This window comes from Drosophila subobscura, chromosome A (genome assembly GCF_008121235.1).
Source record: "Drosophila subobscura isolate 14011-0131.10 chromosome A, UCBerk_Dsub_1.0, whole genome shotgun sequence".
NCBI classification, from domain to species: Eukaryota; Metazoa; Arthropoda; class Insecta; order Diptera; family Drosophilidae; genus Drosophila; species Drosophila subobscura.
In genome coordinates, this window is record NC_048530.1 from 347,135 (window position 1) to 372,003 (window position 24,869).

Below are 24,869 nucleotides of genomic sequence, written 5' to 3' on the forward strand. Positions count from 1 at the left end.
CTGGTTGCACCCTAACCAGCCTTAAAAGATAGATATGAAGCTATATTTTTATGTACATAAATACATACATGTACATACATACATTCATACGCACATGCATGAAATTGCAAGCATACGTGTTTTATACGTACATACCTAACACACGGGCGCACACATAAATATGTACATACATGTGTATGTACATCGCAAACAAACAAAGGTAGGGCGGCTTCTTTGACAAAGGCAGAAATGGCGACAGCATTGGCAACAGCTAACAAAATTAATCAAACAAGTTAAAGCGAGACAACAAGTGACAGCGATGCGCAAGTGGGCAAGCAATATATTTCGCTTTCAGGGAACACGTAGCATGTTCTGCTATCGCATTCATGCAAAGTGTTCCTTTGCAACCCAAAGCACAAACACTTACAAAAACACGCACTAACACTCCCATAAAGACACTCCACCAACACAAGTTTCATTTTTCGAAAATTAATAGTACGACTAACGATTCGTGGTCTCGACTACACAGACACATGCATACGCATGCTTACCGGAGAGAGGGCTAACCACCAATCGTTCGCGCGTATCCCGCAATCGCCCGCAACAGCAACCACCAGCAATTCGGCATCAGTAAAAGCAGACAGCAACAGAATCAGAGCGCAGTGCCATGGACCAAAGTCAGCGACAGCAACGCCAGCGTCGGCGCCGCCGTTGCCGTGGCCGAGCATGATCCTTAATTTCGTTATAATTTTGTATGCTGCTTGAAATTGTATATCATTTTAAGTTTGATCGGCCGCGAATACGTACCGTCGTGTCTAAGCCACCAGCAACAAACAGAAAGCTACAGAAACAACAGCAGGTCACTCGATTCCAGTGTTCATTTGGGAAAAGGTGCGGGAAAGGAGAGGCAAGACGAGTCGACTTTATTAAACACTAATAGCCAAACAAAAGCATTTGAAAATATTTGTTGTCAATCCCTTAGCTTTCGCTTTTAAATTTTTCGATTTGTTCGTGTGCCAAACCAAATTTACACGGTGGCTCTAAATAATCTCGGCATAACGGTGAACAGCACTCTGTCCACGATCTGCGTACGGTACACGTGTCACCCACAAGAAGGAAAACTTTACCGGCGGCTATTTTTTTTTTGTGTCGTATAGTTTTTTCAAGTGCTCCCACTATAACAGAAAAAGCAACAACAAAATAAGTGTTGACTTGAGTGGGATTATAATTGATGTGCAATAAATCGAAAAACAACGGCAAAAAAAATCGAAACATTCTAATAATCAGCTTCAGCGTAATCAGCTTCAGGGCGATCTCCATCCCCACAATCTACACTTCTCCCCTCTTTTTTTCACGCCACGAAACCGCGTTCGCCGCGAGACAGCTTTCAGTTGGATTATTCAATTGACTTCTTCAAAACGTATATCGATACGCAGAGGTTTTACGCCGGCCACAAGTTGGATTTCAAACATCAAAGTTGTGCCGGCGGCCCTGGTTCCGGTGGTGGTAGTGGTGGCGCTGCTGGAGGAGTCGTCGTCGGCGGCAATACCAACTCAGCCACACAACATCAGCAACTAGTAATCAGCAGCGGCAACAGCGCAAGCAACGGCAGTAGTAACAGTTCGGCCCTGTCGCTGACCCAAAACCACACGCACGTCCACAGCAGTCACGCCCACACTCACGGACAAGCCCTAGCGATCACACACGGACATCACGCCCTGTTGCCGTCGGTATCCGTTTCGGTTCCCCAGCAACAACAGTCGCAACAGCTATCGACAGGAGTGGGAGCACCTCTGCTGCAGCATCAGCAGCAGCATAGTCAACAACAGCTGATCAACAGCAGCGGAGTCTCCGTTGGTCCGACTCTGTTGATCGGCAACGGACCGAGCTCATCCGGAACGGGATCAGGATCAGCCGCAGTCGCCTCGATACCACAAGTGGCGCCACACAGCCTTGGTCTCAGTCCGCAGTCCAGCGCTGACTCGCAGCAGTTTAACATTTTCCCGGCGATCTTCAGTCGGCAACTGAACTTCTCGTCGGGAGGGCAGACAGGCAAGCTGAGCATGGATGAACTTCGCCCAAATCTGGTAGGCGGGTTATTGGGGCTGCAGCAGGGGTTGCTCGAGGATCATGCCAGTATGCAGCATGGAGCCGTCCAGGACTCCAAATTTATGTCGTTCCAGGACCAGCGGTTAATGGGTATCGGCGGCGCCCATGAAAACCGTCTGCTCAGCCTCGCTACGTCAGTACAGGACACGCGTTCGCCCATCACCCCACTGGACAAATCGTCCACGTCCTCATTAAACCACCAAAGGAAGTGCAGCAGTACGCCAGAGGACTTCAGTGCCCTATACTCTGGCCTACCCACACCTGGAATGGACTCATCCTCACATCACCACACTCCAGCCCACACGCCACCCTCACGACTCTCCGACCACACAATATCGGGTGAGTGCTTCTGTAAGTGTCCACTAATTCCCTCCTTATGTAGCCACACAATTGCCTAATGGACGTTGCCATACAATTATCGTTTAACACCTGAAACCCTATGCCTTCAGCTTTATCCTTACTTTTGCTATTGCCTATTCATTTGCTTTTGTCCTTATACCTATGGTTATTTTTGGTTTACTGTAACCCAGCACTCCTAATCCTTTTGTTCCGGGCTTATAGCCTTAACTCACCGGTTGACTCACGGCCCACAATTTCAGATGTACACTCGGCTGACCCGTTTCGTAGTTTCGTAGAGAGCTTCAGTCATAAGTACGCAGGATTAATATTGATCAAATAGATATACTCTGTGAATTTAAGAAATGGGGAATTGTGCAGTCGATAAAAAAATTGTAGACCTGGTTTACATGATTTTGAACTCAATGTTTTTGAAAGTTCCTAACTGGAGCTAAGCCCACTTAAAATATTTACTTACCTATGTACATATGTACATATGTATGTGTCTTTTTATTTATTCCACTATCCTACAAAAGTTTCTTATGTTAAGGCCATTAAAAAAAAATAATCGACTAAAATCATATTTAAAGTGTTTCTGCAATACCAAATACGTCCATTTAAACTTGTTTAATTCTTATGTTGAATATTTTATTAATTTTGTTTTTTTTTAATTAGAAGTACTTTTAAAAGAACCTAAACATGTTAAATTCTTAAATAATTTCGTTCCTGCTTTTCGACGCTGCAGTGTTTACTACTAATACACTAGTATTACTAAAATGCTAATATTACTAGTACTAATACTAATACTATTAATACCAGTTCATGAAGTATTTTTTGGCAATTATTTGTTGTAAGTTTTGTTGAATGAAGACTTTTGTGGTGTGTACACATACTCGAACGAGTAGTTGCCTGAGTAATCCATTAGTTTTCCCTGTCATCGCATATTTAGGCGTTACGTTATATTCGTAAGAAAACAAAAATATAAATAGTGAAAAACTTCAATTTAAGAAAATAAAATTTTCTATTTGAGTTGTAATTGTCTAACTCTATATTCACCAAAAATAGCAGAAATCGAACAGACAAAAACAGAAGTTTGAAATTTTTTAGTACATATGTACATACAGTTGTGTTCAATGAAATAGTAGTGCCGCGCCACACAATTTTCACATCTATTTTTGAGACCCTTCCAGTCTTTCGAATTGAATAAGTGATACCTTTTTGGAAAGCCTGAAATGTACACATTATAACCCAGAAAGAATCCTGGAACATTTGCATTCCATCTTCTTGTTTTAGATGACTTTAGAAAAATACCCATGAAAAATGCTGTTCAATAAAATAGTAGTGCTGGGTGCAAAAATTAAAAAAACATTAAAAAACAAATTAAATCAATTCAAAAAAGTTACCATCAGTAAGCTTAATTTATATATTGAATATTTTGATGAAAGAAATGTTTAAATGTAACGGTACTTTTGTTTTTGGAGCGTAGAAGTAATCATTGAACGGTCTAATATGGGAGACTTTAGAATTAGACTAAAAACTAAAATCAGGAGGTATAATGGAATTCAAAACTAATTTGAATGTGCTTTTACTGTTATATTTAATAGTTTAAACTAAAAAAAGCAAACTGAAAAATGATTTTTTATGCGAAAAAATTGTCTTTTAGTAGATGGTCGAAGATGGTCGAAGGCAAGGTCAAGGTCTTCAATATCCTCAAAAATTATGAAAAAAATTTTAAATCACACTGTAAGTGTTATGACAGCTCGTTGAAGAATGACTTCATATTATTTAATTGCAAGAAGTCCCAGAAAGCTACGCGTTTGTCTCTGAGAGTATAGGGGTATACAGCTAAAGTTTGCAAGAACGCATGTGGCTGAGCTGTGTCGCAGTGACAAAAAAATACTTTTGACTGATGAGTGTAAAGTTGTATAATATGGTAAGAAATAACAAAAAAAAATAGGTTTGGCGTTCACAGACACCAGATTAGTGTTCAAATCCTTAAAAAACGAGAAGGGACGTGTGAGACGCTTCTTACGCGTCACAACTTTTATACCCGGCACTCAGTACTACATCTGCAACTTAGCGGTTATTTGTCAAATTTTACATTTTTTCTTCATCTGTCATCTACATCAACAACACTACCCACGCCAAAACGCTCCCCTAGAGCCACACACTGCAAATCCACGGCAGTGGCCGAGGCAGAGGCAGAGGCCGCGCACTGCGCGAAGCAGAGTGTGAATGAGAGAATGTGCAAAAAACAAATATAAGCTGTGGGACGGGGTGGATTTAGCCACTGCAAATTAATTTCTTCTTGTGGCTATAATAATGATACAATCGGATCCCAATTTGGTGATCTGATAGATATGGTCATTCCCTACGGAAAGGAATTTAGTTTTCTTTTATCTTCAAAATTGTAGATTTGGGACGTTTTCGCCCATTTGCGGGGGCGGAAGGGGGCGGGGCTCATTTTTGAAACACAATTGTAACAGTGTGAGCATACAGAAGTCTGGATGCAAAATTTGGTGGCTCTAGCTCTTATAGTCTCTGAGTACTAGGCGCTCATCAGGGCGGACAGACAGACATGGCTCTATCGACTAGGCTATTGATGCTGATCAAGAATATATATACTTTATGGGGTCGGACTCGTTGGAAACAATATACCCTATTTACTCTTCGAGTACCGGGTATAATAAATGTATTCAAAAAATTGATTATGATAAAAGATCCCTTACAACATTTTAGAAATTAAAAAAAAATATATTTGATTGACTGATTGAATGATTGACTGGTTAAATGTAACTTGATTGGGATCGCTCCAACGTGCAATAAGCAATTAATTGGATAATTTTATTTTAAATGGTAATAGTTTCATCTTTAGTTAGTCAGTTTTCGTCAATAGTTTCTAAAAAAAACAACATTTTATTGCGTCTAAGCATCTGCAAAATTTAAATTATTCCGAAAAGGGGGAAAAACGGTCAAAAAGTACTAACACCACATGATTATATAATAATTGGTTAATAAAATGTAACTTGAACCTTTGTGAAGTGGTGTGCTGAACAAAAGTAGTATTCCACAGAACACACGTGCAATTTTTACTACCAAGCTAAAAATATACACGGAAAAAACTTTGGACAATTTAATAACTACACACAACTATCAAAAAACATGTATTACCAATTAATTTAAATACCTCGACCTAATATTTCCATATTTTCACTTTTATTTAAACTTTGAAATCGAGCTAATATTAAAGCTGCAAGCTGTTCAATGTTTCCTGCACTTTTTCACAAGTCAAATCCTCTCTGAATCAGCTGGACTCCGCACTCAAATATTTTACACAATCAAAATTACATTAATGCCAAAAACTCGGGCTTTTTACATTTGTGCACATATTTACACCACTTCTCACACCAACACTCCCTTTTAGCTCGTGGAGGGGGTGGAGGGAAGGCCCTAAACATGAATTCCTCATTCTGGCTATAAGGCTGGTATCCAGCAACACAAAAACAAAAACAAATTTGGTGGTGCAAAATTTGGGGGCTATAGCTCTGAGATCCAGGCGCTCAACAAGACGGACGGACAGACAGACATGGCTATATCGACTCGTCTATTGATGCTGATCAAGAATATATACTTTATGGGGTCGGAAACGTTTCCTTCTGTGCGTTACATACAACCGTTATTCCCCACAAATACAATATACCCTATTTACTCTTCGAGTACCGGGTATAAAAAACTGAGCCAACAATTTTTGGTCCGACTTTTTGTTTCTTGAGTATCCAGCAACGTTGACAAAATCCACAGATTCTTATCGATATATCGATACGAAGTGCGTGTGTGGACTGAGAGAAAAGCTGGTGCACAGGCTTTAAAATATATGGATGACAATTATTCCTGGGGCTAAGAGTGAAAAATGGAAGAAACAACTGTGCGCAAAAACGTAAAAGAGAGTCGAAATAGATCGTCGGAGTCAAAGAAATACTTCCCCCATGACTTTATTGAAAATTAAATAATTTTGCTGAAATTAATAAATTACTTATTTATTATCTGTGCTCTTTTGGTAATAATGGACGTTTGGCAAACCATATGCATTATTGGCAAATGCCAAATGCATTCTCAATTCAACTACCAGCTCTTTTTGTTACTTTTGTATTTTCAGTTTGAATTTCAAACTGCCACTGCAGTCCACATGTTTACAAAACACAGCTAATTCGTATGCCTGTGTTAGTTACGTTACGCACAAAAGAAATGTATAGCAAATTTTTGGCTAGAATTTTTTGTGGTGCTGGATACCAACCTATAATAATGATCCGGTCTGATCCTAACTAGGAAATCTGGTATACATACATACTACATATGTACACTACTGGCCAAAAAATAAGTACACGCTTTTGATTTTCTTTCATGACTCCTACAAATTGTTTGGTAAACGCAAATGAAAAATCCAATTCGCTCATGGCTTTCTAAAATAAAGTTGATTATAAAACAGTTTAACAAAATCATTTTTCATTTCAACTATGTAGTCTGTGATAGATTAAAGCCAGTTATTCAGCACCGCGGAAAATAAAAATTCCTGTCAAACTTTATTTAAAAAAAACTGGTCCAGGAATTTTTCGTTTGTTGAGTATCCAGCAACGTAAACGAAAACCACAAATTCTTATCGATATATCTATTTGAACAGCGTGTGTGGACTGAAAGAACAGCTTACAATTATTCCTGGAGTAAAGAGTGAAAAATGGAAGAAACAACTGTGCGCAAAAACGTAAAAGAGAGTCGAAGTAGATCGTCGGAGCCAGAAAAATTCTTCTTCCATGTCTTTTTGGAATCATTTTACTGAAATTAATAAAATAGTTACTTATTCATTTTGTTCTTTTGGCAATAATGGACGTTTGGCAAAATTATTGGCAAATGCCAAAAGCATTCTCAATTCAACTACCAGCTACTTTTTTTATACCCGGTACTCGAAGAGTAAATAGGTAATATTGTATTTGTGCGAATAACGGTTGTATGTGACGCGTAAGAAGCGTCTCACACGTCCCTTCTCGTTTTTTTTCAGTTTAAGTAACTGCTACTGCAGTAAGCATGTTTACAAAACTCAGCTGATTCCTATGCCTGTGTTAATCAAGTTCCACGTAAAAACGAAATATATAGCAAATTCCCGGAAAGAATTTTTCACTGTGCTGGAGACAGGCCGTTAAAGCTAAAATGAATTAACTCGGGTTGGTCAAAATAATTAGTACAGCCCTTCTACAAAGCCAAAAGCTCAAAACGTATGTATCAACATTTTTCTACTATTTTCTTATTACACTAAGTACTTGACACGATTTTGCCGCTTCGCTCCAAACCAACTTTTCTAAAAGATATGGGGCTTAAAAATGGTTTGATGATAATTTTTTTTCTATGGCAGATCTTTTTTTTATGAATTATTAGTATCGTGTTAATTTTTTAGAGGTAGCGCTCCTTTTTTTATACAACGTAAGTATCTTACATCTTACAGCTTACCGTTTGAAAAATATTAAGCTATGAAATGCAAAAATGTTCTTTTTTGTGAGGTATTTTGTACGAAATTTTGACTTAAAAAAGTACAAAAATCATGTGTCCACTATTTGTTTATGAACAGGTGCATCATTTGGGAGTCGTTTGAGGTATTGCTCGTCAAAATCTTTGGAGAGATGGCTGAGCTAATTATTCAACCTCAGTTTATCAGAAAAAGTCGGTTTGGTTCGAAGCGGAAAAAAAAGGTGGATTTTGTCTAGTTGTGTCATCAGAAATCCCGTGTTAGTACGGTATAGAAACCATTATTTTGCATGACATTGGTGATTCTTTTTAGCATGCCACCGAAAAGTTTGCGCAAGCCTTCACAGGAATCTCATGCCAAATGTTTTGGCCAAATTCATGCAATTCTTGGAAATTTTGGAAACACATTTAAACCAATTCGACGTTTTAAGTCTTCCCAACGGTTTTAAATTCGATTTGAGTGAGAAAACTGACTTGGCTAACACATAGCGTACGTTCACCTTGTTTTGTATAATCCTTTCATTGATCAGTCTTGAGTTATCCTTTTGAAAGTCCAATTTCAAATGCATGGTTTCCTTAGCACATGGTTTCATAATGTCAGTCAATAGGTTTTAAACCCCGAATTTGGTCATATGTAGTTCCCAGAATTCGATAGTTTCGCTTAGTTCCACGCCACGAAAAACAGCCCCAGACCATTATACAACCGCCTCCATTCATAAACAACTCGGCTATTGATGCTGATCGAGAATATATGTATTTATATAAATTTATATACATACATACATATGTATGTATGTACATATATATCGGGTCGGAAACGTTTCCTTCTGTGCGTTGCATATGTACTACATCCCCTTCGAGCAAAAATCTAATTTACACCTTGAACTCTTCAAATACCGGGTATAAAAATAGATCGGTAGACGAGATAGTTGACATTAAAAAACATCCTTTTTCTAGGAGGTAATATTTAAAGATCTTGTTTTGGTAGCTTTTAACATAAAAGCTCATGAAATTATATGTTCATTGAAAATAACTTTTCGGTAGGCTTTTACTTGGGGAGCCACTTTTATAAAATTAATATATTTATTCTGTCAGGCAGACATTTAGGCAACAACAGATTTTTTAGGGTTTTTTTATTGGTGCTTCTGTTTTGTCCTATCACATTATGCAACAAAATTGAACTCTTCTTTTACTCTTCAAACCAAACAGACTTTTTCTGTTATATTCGGGTCTGGCAAGAATTACATTAACTTTAAAAGCAGGAATTTTTATACACGGTACTCGAAGAGTAAATGGGTTTAATTGTATTAGTGGGGAAAAATGTAACACACAGAAGGAAGCGTTTCCGACGTTTCAAAATGTATAATTTTGAAAAAACCACTAAGGTACAGCTGTACTACTGAGTACCGGGTATAAAAGTTGTGACGCGTACGAACCGTCTCACACGTCTTTTCTCGTTTATCCCTGGTACTCGAAGAGTTCATAGGGTATATTGTATTTGTGCTCGAAAGTTGATGTAGTATGTAACGCACAGAAGGAAACGTTTCCGACCCCACAAAGTACATTTATATATTCTTGATCAACATCAGTAGCCGTGTCTACGTCTGTCTGTCCGAAAAATTTAAATTTGGAAAAAAACCATTAAAGTGCAGATGTTGTACTGAGTACCGGGTATAAAAGTAATGACGCGTAAGAAGCGTCTCACACGTCCCTCCTCTTTTGAAAGTTGGTTACTGCGTTACAACGCTGTACATATGTACATATGTATGTACTATGTAAGTACTTCTGTAGGTGTTCATGTGCAAACATACATATTTACGTATACATATGTATGTACATATACATACATATAAATATACTCATATACATACATACATATGTACTTACTTTCATAAAACCTGCCATAAGAACGAACATTTTGCACATTGTTAAAGTCATCATTAATTTAAAATGTTGGCTCATTCCTCGCTATTTTATTTCATTCACTGTGCGCGGTCACCAGGACAACTTGATCACCAATCCATGATAAATTTCTTGTGATCGTCCTGGTGAACGCACATATTAAACGTTTTTGATGCAAGAATTCAAAGATCGGATGAAAGAAATTGATCGTAAAAAAAGTAAGAGCAATTGAACTCGTGCCCGATCCTCGTGCTCATATCGATAGCTCGATATATTGACAAAAGGCAAAAACAAATTATTTAAAAACTCATGAATTCCGTTAAATATTTTGGATTTATGGAAGAAATGTTTAAATTTGATATGACTACCGGCACGTGTTTACTAGGTCTCAAAACCCGATCGATGGAATGGATCGTGAACAGGTGATCAAGTTGTCCCAGTGAAGGCGTCCATTAACACGTTTCTGCCATTGAAATATGACATTTATCTATGATTAGAGGAATACCTGTTCATATGTATAACCGTTAATATGTATAATACTAATAACTGTAGCGTTAGGAATATTTACATACATATATGAAATAAACAACCAAAGAAACAAACAGGTACACATGTATGTATGTATGTATGTACATACATATGGATGTATCTTTAAAATTTTAAATTGAGGTTCGTTTCTCGTTAGCTGGAAAGCGAAAAAGGTACCATTAACCCCAATAGAGGAAATATACAATGTATGTACATACAAATTATGCAAATGCGGACATTTTTACGAAATTTTGACTTTAAAAACTCAGGAAAAGTCGAAAAAATGAAATCCTGTGTCCTTTTTTTGTTTTGCATTGTCTGGCATAAATAAAGGTATTAAAAAATTGGTTCGAGGTATCGGCGGAGATTATATGTGATTTAATTAGTGAAACGACATTCAAAATATTCTACGTAGTTTACTCCTTGTTAACGAGCTAAGCGAGCCAATTAAACGCCAATAGCAACAGGTCCGGGTCTACGTCCTCGATGTTCAGTGGCCGGAGTCCTGTGTCCCTACTGTGACCTTTGCATGTTATTTACCGCCTTTTTGGTAAACATCAACAGAAGAAGTCCACAGATCTAGCCAGTCGGAGTCCTGGGAGCTGGCACCCAGGCGTTCTACCTACATATATTAATGTCCTAGACATTTGCATAAATTATCCCATATTGCATATTCATGCGACCGTCATCATCGACACTAGTGTCAACGCCAACGTGAACGACGTGACCCAAGCTCAAAACTTTGCACCTTTTTGCCGTAGTCAACCAGATACGACAGCGTCAGCATCTTGTGGCCGCAGCGCGGTTGCTGTTGTCTTTGGCCATTATGAAACATTTTAGGGTCAGAGGTCAGGGTCAGAGGTCAGGGGTCAGGAGACACTGGCCACCGCACTGAGGTTAAACTTTTATGCATATTAAACTGATTTCGTTTCCCACTTTTGGCCACCGGATTAGGATTCTAAATGTAGTTGACATTTTATAATATTAATTTACGCGCTCTCCTTTACGTGTGTGCTATTTTTCGCAGCGGAAGGTGCATTCAAGAAGCTTAAGCCGGAACCCAACAACGGGCTCTCAACAGTTTCCGCCGGCATCACGTCGCCCGGAAGCGGATTATCAACGCTGAGTCAGCACGTTGGCCACACCCCAACCACAGCATCCTGCCCTACGCCAGCCAGGCGGAGACATCGAACCACATTCACACAGGTCAGAATTCATGGAACCCTTTTCACTCTGCCCCATCTTCATTTCCAACCTACCTAAATTATACATTTTAATTCGATTTTGTTAGGTTACTCTTGTAGTTAAAACTTAAACACTTCAGAAGTAGAAGCAACAATAAAACGAAGGTCAGGTTCGAGTAACTCAATCCTATTTTTCCTGTTCATGTAGCTGATTATCGCTTATTTGTACATATGTACATACATACATACATACATACATACATATTTACATATATGTACATATACTCTTAAATAGAGAAAGCTACTATATGCATGTATGTATGTATATGCATACATATCTAATAGTAGGAAGAAAAATATGTTGTTCTTTCTGTGTTAAACATTTAGACTCAAAATATGTTTGAAAATAAGTTCACTTACCCACAAAATACAAGTACTTTTTACAAGAAACGCAGATTTACAGTGGAAGACCGAACTGCACTGAAGAAGAGGTTAAACATATGTATGTATATATGTTTGTATGTATATGTATTCGTATATCTCTAGAGTCTAGACATATATAACTAGAAATAAATATGGATATGGAATTAAGCCAGTATACTTTGTAGTGTAATTGCATCTGTAAGCCATACTCAAAGACCCTTTCGCTTGCTTATCCAAAACGTTGGTAGTTGGACTAACAACGTAGATTAGACTAGACTAGCGCCAGTACCAATTAAATACAAAAAAGTAAAAAACTAGTTTATGACACTACCTGAGCTCAAAGTCGAACAATTCAATTTACCCTTTTTGAAGAAAATCAAAAAAAAAAAGTTTTTTTCTTAAAAAAAGAAGATATTTTGTAACATAGTGAAACCCAATGGGAAACTATGGGAAACTTTAGAATGCGGTGAATAGTGCACCTGCCCGAGAAATGTAGACCCGCATATGGTCGATATGCTTACGGGATATACATACATACATACACATGTATTGAATGTATATGAACTGGAAGCGATATAGCTAGGCTAAGAGCTTGGCTATCCAATTAGGCTTGGGAGCAGCTGTACATAGATTTGATCGAATGTCATTTCATTCCCATTTATACAATGTGTGCTCCTCAAAAAACAAAACCTACTTTTTCTGAAAGATTTTGGTCATTGAACTTTTTTTAATATATGATAAATTCAATTTTTATTAACAATTAACAAAAAAAAGTTGTTTGTATGCTTTTTTTTAGATGTAGCGGTCCTTTTTAAACAAAGCTTAAGTATCTTGCATCTGGGTTCAAAGAACTTTATTACTCTGCATCAATTAGGCAAATTAATATAAATAGGATCCAAACACTTTGTGGGAAAACAGTTCAGCCGTAGAAAAAATAAATATCGTCAGACAATTTTTAAGCCCCAAATCTTTCCGAAAAATTGGGTTAGTTCCTTGAGGAAAAATCGTGTTGGGTAGCGTAATTTAGCTCCGTTGGCAAATTGAACTTTATACCCCATTAGCAAAAGGTTATGCTTCACATTCTCCAGCCGTCTCTCTCTGATCACTACTCGCCATCCTTGACCAACCATTTATCGTTCTCGGAGTGAAAGGAATGCGAAACAAAAAAGAGTTTAAAGAACCGTTCAAGAAAATCCAGTAAACAAAAATAGCTAGAACTGCACATCAAATGAGCCTAATTAAAAGCTTGCTTTCAGGAACAATTAGCGGAACTGGAAGCAGCATTCGCCAAATCGCATTATCCGGACATTTACTGTCGCGAGGAGCTCGCGCGTACCACAAAGCTGAACGAGGCGCGGATTCAAGTGAGTAGTACCCTGAAATCAGCAATAACAGGTTCACCGTGTCTCCTTGAATGAAGCCAATTACTTATATTTCAACAGTTGTTGCTTTGAGAATCATAATTCGAATCGAAATCTGAAATAGAATCGGATTGAGAATTGTGCCCCCAATGAAGATGATGATGAGGCTGATCTTAGTGTGCGATTATTCCAACTGACTGATTTCGGCCCACGCCTGGTGTTGCTCTTAAGTGCTTGTCCAAAACCCCTGGGGTTCTCAGCAACTTGCTCAGGACCTCCCCCTGTTTCAATCGGCTTGATTTGGTTTGGTTCGTTGCCTGCCCCTCTTCTGCTTGGCTTTCAAGTGCGCCGCGCCAATAATTAATTTATAGTTTTATCATGACTGCGAAATAAGTGAGTGCGGGGGGTGGCTACCAGTGATAACGGGGTGGGTTCGTCCGGGGAATTTAAGTGTAGGGTTTTCAGATTTTTTTTTCATCGTCTCAAATTTTTATCTATGTACTTAAATATCTCAAACTATCCACAGATTGTATCTATGTATGCAGTTTTATGCAGTTTTCCTTATATGTACATGTTTGAAATTTGCCACTGCAAATGAGCTTCGTCATTCTAGCTATAATAATGATCAAAATCTGGGCATGGTATATATGGTCTTTCTCTACGAAACTGTGTTTTTTTTTGTAACAGATTTTTCCATTTGCGGGGGCGTGACGAAATTGTCTAATACAGTTGTAACAGTGTGGTTTTAAAGAAGTCTGGAGGCAAAACTTGGTTGCTCTAGCTTTTATGGTCTCTGAGAACTAGTCGCTCAGTTATAGTTAGTCAGTTAGTTATATCGACTCGGCTATTGATACTCATCAAGGATATACATACATATGTATATATGTACTTACACTAAGTACATTATGTAAATTAACACAATAATTTACTTAGTTTTTAATTTGGCAGACTTTGGATTTGATTTTTTTCAAGGAACGATTAAAGATAAGGATCTTTATGTTAATGTTATAATCCGTAATTTTATGGATGAATTAAAATAGAGGAACTCAAAAAGCGTCGACTTGAAACTTACAAATGTATGTTTACAAAATATTTAAATATTAATGAATATTCTACCAAATATCGAGTCTTACGACAACTGTAAAAAAAGGGGATTACAAATATATATACAGATGCACTTTGGAATCTGAATCTAGTACATCTCAGTCTATCCATTGTCCGTTACCGCTACCCTTACCCCTTCTCCTTTTCCAAACAACTGTTCACGATCAAATGACAAGCAAGTGCCAGATTCCGGACCCAGACACTGTGTGCCTATTAACAAAGCATAAACCATATTTTTCTCCAAATGTTCAAATATTTACAGTGGAACGAGTCAATGCAACCCTCGTTCCAGCGCGACCGCAGGGCGATATGTGTTCCTCTCTCTTACTCCTTGACATCTTACTTCCCCGCTTTTGTGACATGCATAGCTTGTCCCCTCGTGGAGAACTGCTGGTAATTTGACTAGTTCTCGACGTCGCTTCGCTTGCAACTTAACTTTGGCACTCACTTAGCACTCTACAACAACAAGAGAAGAAACACTAACAAAATCCATACCTACGGGTACATCATAATTTGCGTTGCTGTTGTTGAAAAGTTGTAAAATAAATTTTTTTGAAAAATTTGAGGTTCATTCTGGCCTGGCCTGGCCTGCCATGGGGTCGTCTCGCCTGACGAAATTGGACTCGGGTACATATGTATGTATTTATGTACATACATATGTACATATGTATGTATGTAGGTAAGGAGGAGGGTTGCCTGACAGGGAGCACTTCATTTGGTGGAGATGAAAGGGCGTTATTTAACACATCTGCCTGGAATATCTGTCCAGCAAAACTGTTTCCCAATTACAAATCTTTACTGAATGCAAACAAATACCCCCTTTATCAAACACATTCAAATTTATATAGTTCGTATAATTTTTTAATTTACCTTTAATTTTTAATTTTATTTCACCATTGCATTATGGGTAAAAATCCAGAATTTTTGGCATTTATGTAATTTTTTTTTTGTAAAATATTTGAATGCGACTTAAATTTTCTGATTCCTGATTTTCAAGATAGAATAAAACTGGTTTTAGAAGATGTTTGCAGAGTACCATACATTTTTTTCGCGCTTTCAAAGTCGGCTGATTTTGAGATGATTTGACATGTGAAAAAGTGCGGGAAACATTGAGCAACTTGCAACTCTAATTGTAACTCAATTTCAAAGTTTAAATAAAAGTAAAAATATTTCCAACAATAGGTCGAGACATTTAAATTCATGGCTAATACATGTTTTTTGATAGTTGTGTGTAGTTTGTTGATTCTCCAATGTTTTGTTCGTGTATATTTTTAGCTTGGTACTATCAATTGCACGTGTGTTCTGTAGAATATTACTTATGCACAGCACACCACTGCACAGAGGTTCAAGTTACATGTTATTAACCAATTATTATAGAATCATGTGGTGTTAATGCTTTTTGCCCGTTTTTGCATCTTTTCGGAAAATATTAAATTTTGCAGATGCTTATGAGTTCACTCATGCAGCGCTGCTGGTGGTCTGGACCAACAACAATCGTGAAGCAGACCCAATAAAATGTTGTTCTTTAAGGAGTATTGACAAAACCTGACTAACTAAAGCTGAAACTATTACAATTCAAACGAAAATTATCCAATTTATTGCTTAGTTAAACAAGTACCAAGGAAAATGCAATCGCATGTTGGAGCGATTCCAATCAAATTACTTTTAATCAAACAATCAGTCAATCAAATATATTTTTTTAAAGTTCTAAAATGTTTTAAAGGATCTTTTATCATAATTAATTTTTTGAGTACCTCTTTTTTTATAGCAAATACGACGTAAATGGGTTCCAGTTCGTATGGGGGCGGGAGGTAGGCGGGGTCACAAATGACAACATTTTTTTTCCGAAATTCTACTTTAGTCTAACGAACACTCATGCCAATTTGTAGAGTTTTAGCTGTATTTTTTGGATTGATGCCAAAAAAACGGGCTTTTTACCCATAGTGCATTGTAAAGGCGGGTATCCAGCACCGCGAAATAAAATATTCCTGCCAAACTTTACATAAAACGAGAAGGGACGTGTGAGACGCTTCTTACGCGTCACAACTTTTATACCCGGCACTCAGTACTACATCTGCAACTTATTTGTCAGATTTTACATTTTTTTCTTCATCTGTCATCTACATCAACAACACTGCTCACGCCAACACGCTCCTTTAGCTCGCCACCCTCCCCTATAGACACACACTGCAGAGTCTCGGCAGAGGCATAGACAGAGGCAGAGACAAAGGCAGAGACGTGTCATGGGGAGAGGCCATAAACAGCGTGATGCAGAGTGTTAGTGCTGCGGGACGGGGTGGGTTTGGCCACTGCAAATTAATTTCTTCATTGTGGCTTTAAAAATGATCCAATCGTATCCCAATTTGGTGATCTGATAGATATGGTCATTCCCTACGAAATGGCGTTTTTAGTTTTCTGCTATCTTCAAAATTGTAGATTTGGGAGGTTTTCGCCCTTTTGCGGAGGCGGAAGGGGGCGTGGCTCATTTTTGAAATACACTTGTAACAGTGTGAGCATACAGAAGTCTGGATGCAAAATTTGGTGGCTCTAGCTCTTATAGTCTCTGAGATCCAGGCGCTCATAAGGACGGACGGACGGACGGACGGACGGACGGAGGAAGGACGGACGGACAGACAGACATGGCCCAATCGACTCGGCTATTGATGCTGATCAAGAATATATATACTTTATGGGGTCGGAAACGTTTCCTTCTGTGCGTTACATACAACCGTTATCCGCACAAATACAATATACCCTATTTACTCTTCGAGTACCGGGTATAAAAAGTGAGCCAGAAACTTTTCGTTTGACTTTTCGTTTGTTGAGTATCCAACAACGTTAACAAAAACCACAATTCCTTATCGATATATCTGAGAGACTGAGAGAACAGCTGGTGCACAGGCTTTAAAATATATGGATGACAATTATTCCTGGGGCTAAGAGTGAAAAATGGAAGAAACAACTGTGCACAAAAACGTAAAAGAGAGTCGAAATAGATCGTCGGAGTCAAAGAAATACTTCCCCCATGACTTTATTGAAAATTAAATAATCTTGCTGAAATTAATAAATTACTTATTTAATATTTGTGCTCTTTTGGTAATAATGGACGTTTGGCAAACCATATGCATTATTGGCAAATGCCAAATGCATTCTCAATTCAACTACCAGCTCTTTTTGTTACTTTTGTATTTTCAGTTTGAATTTCAAACTGCCACTGCAGTACACATGTTTACAAAACACAGCTGATTTGAATGCCTGTGTTAGTTACGTTCCACCCACAAGAGAAATATATAGCAAATCCAGCGGTACTGGATACCAGCCTTTAGCCCCGGAATAATTGTCAACCATATTTCCGTAGTAATCCCAAACAATTATTATCTTTCGTCAACTCAAAACGCAAGTCTAACGCGTTCCCTTCCTCCCTTCAGTTACAGTCTAAAACAGAAAGTTCAGATCAAGGAATTGCAAATTTATTTGCCACCTTCTTTCAATCGACGCACTCCTCGGATACTTATGACTCCTCCACCCCTTATCCATACCATCTACCTCATGTCAATAACGTGTTTCTTCCCTTCCTTGAAGAAAGTACGGTCTTCGAAGGGTTGGCATCAATTGACATCTGTTTCTCTGCGGGTCCAGATAAAGTTCCGAGCTGTATTTTAAAATATTGCGCTCAAGCCCTATCTCATCCCTTGACCTTCTTATTTAATTTATCCCTGGAGCGTTCTCGCCTCCCCATGATCTGGAATGAATCCTACCTTATTCCTCTTCACAAGAAAGGGTCCAGATCTAATATCGAAAACTATCGTGGTATTGCTAAACTATCTGCCATTCCGAAGTTGCTCGAGCACCTTGTCACTCGTCAATTGCAACATGCATGTTCTAGCATTATATCACCGACGCAACATGGTTTTTTTAGACATCGATCAACATCTACTAACCTTTTAGAATTCTCGTCTCTAATCATCCGAGGATTTCAAAGTGGCTTGCAGACTGACGTCATTTTTACAGATTTCAGTAAAGCTTTTGATTCTGTTAATCATACTCTGCTGATCCATAAGCTCTCTTTATTAGGTTTTCCCACAAATCTTGTAAATTGGATATCATCGCACCTGTCGAATCGCACACAGCGTGTTTTGTTTAACAATGTCTTGTCGAATGTTGTGAAAGTATCCTCTGGAGTTCCTTAAGGAAGTCATTTAGGTCCGCTTCTTTTCAATTTGTTTGTGAACGACCTGCCCCAAGTTATTTTGCACTCAGTTACTTTAATGTATGCTGATGACATTAAAATTTGTTTTTCCTTTTCCGACTGGTACTTGCATACTCGCCTACAACTTGACCTTGATAAATTAAGCATTTGGTGTTCAAATAACCTACTTTTCTTGAACCATTCTAAGTGCAAACTTATGACTTTTCACCGCCGTGCACCACACTTTGTCTCCTATTCTCTAGGACACCATGTTCTGGACCGAATCTCCACATCAAATGACTTAGGAGTCCTTTTCGATCACAAGCTATGTTTTAATAGCCATATTGCTTCAACCGTTAACAAAGCTAAGGGAGTTCTAGCGTTTATTAAGCGTTGGTCAAAAGAGTTTGACGATCCGTATATAACTAAAGCACTGTACGTCTCGTTGGTTCGCCAGATATTGGAGTACTGTTCTAGTGTGTGGAGTACACAACACAAGGAGCAACAAATTATTATTGAATCCGTTCAAAAAAAATTTTTAATATTCGCCCTTAGACATCTAAACTGGGACTCTAACAGACTCCTTCCACCATACCTATCTAGGCTAAAACTACTGAACCACCATCGCAGAATTTGCAATGGGGTGGTATTCATGCATAAGCTCATTCTCGGGATTGTGGATTCCCAAACGCTTTTGGGACGAATCGATTTTTCGGTTCCCTCCAGAACAACCCGTACTTTCTGCCCCATCCGATTATCCATATGTAGATGAAATTACTCCCAGCTCAACCTTTCCGGGTTTTATGCAATAATTATAATTACCTGTACCCCACTCCCCTAGAGCCGCACACTACACCAAGCTGAGTGTGAATGGGAAATTACTGTAAATTAATTGATTCATTCTGGTTATGATAATGATCCAATCTGATCGCAATTAAGTGATTTGATAGATATGGTCATTCCCTACGGAATGGCGTCTTAAGTTTTTTTATCTTCAATATTGTAGCTTTGGGAGGTTTTCGCCCTTTTGCGGGGGCGGGGCTAATTTTTGCAACACACTGGTTTCAGTGTGAGCATACAGCAGTCTGGAGGCAAAATAAGGTTGCTCTATCTCTAATGGTCTCTGAGATCCAGCGCTCAACAAGAAGGACGGACAGACGGACGGACAGACAGACATGGCTCAATCGACTCGGCTATTGATGCTGATCAAGAATATATACACTTTATGGGGTACATCCACTTTGTGCACAAATACAATATACTCTATTTACTCTTCGAGTACCGGGTATACAAACTGAGCCGGAAACTTTTCGTTTGACTTTGCGTTTGTTGAGTATCCAGCAACGTTAACGAAATCCACAGATACTTTTCGATATATCGATACGAAGTGCGTGTGTGGAATGAGAGAACAGCTGGTGCACAGGCCCAAAATATATTTATGTATTAATTCAATTAACAATTATCTGCTTATTATGGAATAGGAATAAAAACAAACTAATTATATATGTATGTATGTATGTACAAGAGAGAAAGGAAAGATACAATTTACATATTTTCTAAACTAAGGTAATGATATATGTACATATGTTCAATATAATTTTTTCAAGGGACAATTCGTGGGATATTACATGGTACAGGTAATTATAATTATTGCATAAAACCCGGAAAGGTTGAGCTGGGAGTAATTTCATCTACATATGGATAATCGGATGGGGCAGAAAGTAGAACATCTGCACCTTAATGGTTTTTTTCAAAATTTACATTTTACATTTTTCTACATCTTTTACCAACATCACTTCTCACGCCAACAAGTGATGTTGGTAAAAGATGTAGAAAAATGTAAAATGTAAATTTTGAAAAAAACCATTAAGGTGCAGATGTTCTACTGAGTGCCGGGTATAAAAGTTGTGACGCGTACGAACCGTCTCATACGTCCCTTCTCGTTTATTTGCAGTTTAAATTTCAAAACCGGAGATAAAACACATGTGTATTGCAGTTGTCCCATAATTCGGTCCTTTCTCTATACATTGTTGTGTTCCAAGCTCCATATCCCTGATTCTGTCGCAAGAAAATTTTGCTCATCTGGGTACTGGTCTTTGCTATAAAAATTTTATTTTATATGAACGGTGATTCTTGAGAAAAGTTCTTCCTCAAAGTCTGTCTAACATATTTAAATATATACATATAAGAAATACAAGATAAATGGTGCAACCTCCCCGAACTTGTGTATTTTTAGTTGCTAAAAACCAAGACATTTTTGGTACCGTACCGACATGTCCCGTACGACAGAGGCTATAATTAATTTGTTTAAGTACAAATCATAATGTAATATGTTTGCCAATTTATAGAGACATCAATGTACCATATTTATCGGAATCGGAATATTTCAATCGATCGCCGGAAAAACAACTTCCGCATTGTCCCATGCGAATGGCTTTGTTTTTTGTAAAAGTCTCGAAAACGAATGGTTGCGAACGTCCTGCTCGGCGTCAGAAAATTTACCATACACACAGTGGCTCCATCGCATTATCGGAAAACAGTTTCCTCTGTACGAATGTGCTCAAAAAGTACAAAGAAATACGTTAAACCAACCGTTTTCTTACTTTATAGCATGAAAACACCTTATTCGACAAATTAATTTTCTCAGTACAAGCTCTCGACCTAATTATTTCATTGCTTGAGCTTACTAAGGTCTTGACTATGGTCGGGGAAATCTCTCATGAAATTTTACTATTTCAATGTATTAGACCCACTCTTTGTGATTTTTTTTTAATTTTTTAATCTATTTTGACTAGTTTTTATAATATCGAATGCCCTTTGGCTCATTTAAAATTAAGCCGCGGCCTTCCCGAATAGTTTTCACCAGACTAAACTTAGAATGGAACCTTATATTCATGTAGTGAACCATAGATTATCCTTTTCCAACCCATTCGGCGATTTTACGAGCAGTTTTCCTTCCGTGTTCTATGTCTATAGCAAGCGTAATTTCGAAAAAGGATTGCTCTCCTGGAGGGGGCATGATTTGTCTGGTATATATCCAGGCACCCATGGCATATATTCGATAAGAAAAACCGGGACTTTGAAAAGATTTTTAGAAAAAAACGGGATTTTCTTTTTTGCATTTTTGCCCTGTCCGATTATGCGTTGAGCCTCAAATCATGACATTGTTTTGGTTCTTCGATTAAAACTAACTATTCTCACTAAAAAGTATGAGTTTTTGTTTATGATTTGGATGGGTAATACGATAAAGTTGTATAAAAAGTGAAAAAACGGGTTGTTGAACACATTTCTTTATACTTTTTGAGCACATTCGTACAGAGGAAACTGCTGTCCGATTATACGATGGAGCCACTGTTAAATGTATGTACATATGTACATATGTATTAATGTATGTATGTACTTAAGTACATATGTATGTATTTCCTTTGGAGTAGTGTATGTACATATTTATGTATGTATGTGCTATTTGTAAATGTTCATCATGGCCACAGCTTTAAGCAGGATAAAGTAAAGCCTTAAGAAATCAGAATCCACTCGCCATGAACAAATATTGGAGAGCGTGTTTTCTATTTGCATATGCATACATACATACATACAAGTTAATAAATACATATGTACATATTTATGTACATATTTATGTACATATTTATGTACATATTTATGTATGTACATATGTATGTATGTATGTACATATGTATGTATGTATGTACATAAATACAAATGCAGTATAAACTATGTACATACATACAGCTGCGGCGTTAAAATAGCACCATGAAAAAATTTTTTTTCGGAGATATTTTTTTTTTAAACAGTGGTTCTAATGAAGGCTTTTAAAACTATTATATCAACTTTGAGGCTTAATTCAACTTATCCGAAAGAAATGGTATGCTTTGATGGCTTAAGTTGGAAATATTTGGAAGGAAAAGGAAATTATTCCGGTATTTGGGCGGCAACAAAAATAGCACCAATTTCATAAAAGCTCAAAGAACTTCAAATTTTTAAGAAAATTTCCCAATTTTTCATTACTATAGTTTCCTTTAATTGTATTCAAAGGTTAATAATTTGTTTTAAAACTTTTGGCAAACAAAAAAAGGACTCAGAGTCCTGTAAATAAAATGTAACCTTCTGTTCGCGTCTTTCCTGGGGGATTCATCTCCACAAATCTGGCAGGACCTCAAAATTTTAAGCTTTTTCTTTGATTTCGTATTAGAAACAGATTCCTTAACTGTTCTCCAAAGATTTTCCCAGTGGTTCATATCTGGGGACTGAGCAAGACAAAACATTGCATAAAAGTCAGTGTTTTCCAATCCCTTAGAGCTCTCTCTCTCTGGTCTGTTTTGGGTCATTTCCCTGATGAAAAGACACAAATCAACGGCATTTTCTATTGCATATAAGGCAGCATTATTGTTTTATTATATGATAACAAAGCCACGTTGATTCATCATCGATTCCAGCACGGGTACTAAACCACCTCCATAATACTAAAGGCATGCGCTTACCATGATTCTTGTTTCAGCATGATTATTAGATATAAATATGTGTCAAAGGGTTGTGTTTTTCATTTGGTAGTCGTTTCACATAAGATTTAAAGTTTCTGCATCAAAAAAAAAAAAAAAAATTTGGCTCCCTCCGGATCACAGGATCTATATCCATATTTATTTGGGGCAACTCCAGTGTTATTTCTACCTTGTATTTACTTTGCCCCATGGTGCCCTTGCTAAACTGGAATTTTCCGCAGACTTCGAAAACTTAATTTATATTCTTTTGAGCTAAATCTGGCTTTGCTTATCTTTGGAAATTTTTTAAGATCCATTTTAAGCTCTGTGGCCGGCTTTAAAGGACCCCTCTTGCACTCAGAAGCCAGCATTTTCAACCGAAAAGTGGATATTGCGCCAATTATTTCACGAGTTTCTTGTTGGATATATGTTTTAAAGCAATACGAATCATTTTAGATGAGGAACCTACTATTTTCCGCACATAAGGATAGCTTTCTCCTTTTGGAGTTAAAGTTTTGATCCTTTGGCTTTTTTCTTCCCTAAAGTGCTTTCGACTACCCATAAAAACTAATATTTTGTAACTGTCTGTTTACGAACGACTTAAGCTACAGGATATTATATCAATTAAAAACATAATATATCAAAAAGCTCGGAAAAGTAAAAGTTTTTATGATATACAAATTTTGGTGCTATTTTTGTTGCCGTTCAATTTCGCTTCTTTTTCGAAAAATTGCCTAAATAATTAAGAGCCGCCATAGTTGTAAGAGTAAGGACACTTCTCTCAGATAGGAGACATCTCAACCTACTTTATATTACTTCAAAGTGCAAAAAATGTTGTATAGAACCCATTTTGTTAAACAATAAAGACTGTTGTACCACGCGGTGCTATTATTTTCGCCGCAACTGTACATACACACATACATACGTGTGCTATGTATATATTTACATATGTACATATGTATGTATATACACTTACACATACATACATACATATGTGTGCCATCAAATGGATCCCTAATTGAGTTACTCCGCCCACTCGCACTCTGCACACAAGTAACTAGAAATTTAATGGCATATAGACTTTCGGACAGGGAATCAGTCAGACAACGCTTTTCATCCCTCGAGCAGTTGACGTAGTCAGGCAGTACCATCCATGGGCTCATGGTTAAGAGCATTATTTAGCAGCAGCACATTCGCATACACACAACATGAGCACAGCAAAGCAAACAACCATACATACATATGTATGTACATACATACATACGATTACGCTCTGACTGGCATTTTTATGCTGGCAGCCAACCAAATGATACCGAACAAACAATAAAGTGGCCACTGAAAACAACCCCTAAAACCAGGCAAGGCCAGGACATGATGATACACACACCCATAAGCATATGTACACACGTATGTATGTATGTATGTACATAAATACAAATGCATGCATGCAATTATGTACATGTATACATACATGTGCATATGTATGTACATATATATGTACATATGTATGTATGTAGCCATGTAAAAAGATAATAACAATAATAAAATAAATGAAAAAAAAAAAACGAAAAGACGAAAAGATAGAATCATTTACCACCGTGATGCCCCGCATTATCCGCTCGAATTCCACCCCCGCACTCAAGACTACCTCCTGGACGATTTGCCTCAGTGCCGCCATTACTTCTGCCTCCTCGCTTTATCGTAATCACTTTTCTGTCTATACATGCATACATACATATATGTA

At 37.6% G+C, this 24,869-nt stretch overlaps 1 protein-coding gene across 1 annotated transcript in view; it reads left to right on the forward strand.

Moving 5' to 3' along the window:
- The first annotated feature begins 1,309 nt into the window (after nt 1-1,309).
- The window catches only part of LOC117902127 (homeobox protein orthopedia), a 28,362-nt gene continuing 4,802 nt past the window's right edge, over nt 1,310-24,869 (forward strand). The window contains exons 1-3 of the mRNA XM_034813259.1: nt 1,310-2,439; nt 11,396-11,574; nt 13,232-13,339. Coding sequence (XP_034669150.1) covers nt 2,043-2,439; nt 11,396-11,574; nt 13,232-13,339 — 684 coding nt within the window. The 5' untranslated portion in view covers nt 1,310-2,042. The remainder of the gene's footprint in view (nt 2,440-11,395; nt 11,575-13,231; nt 13,340-24,869) is intronic.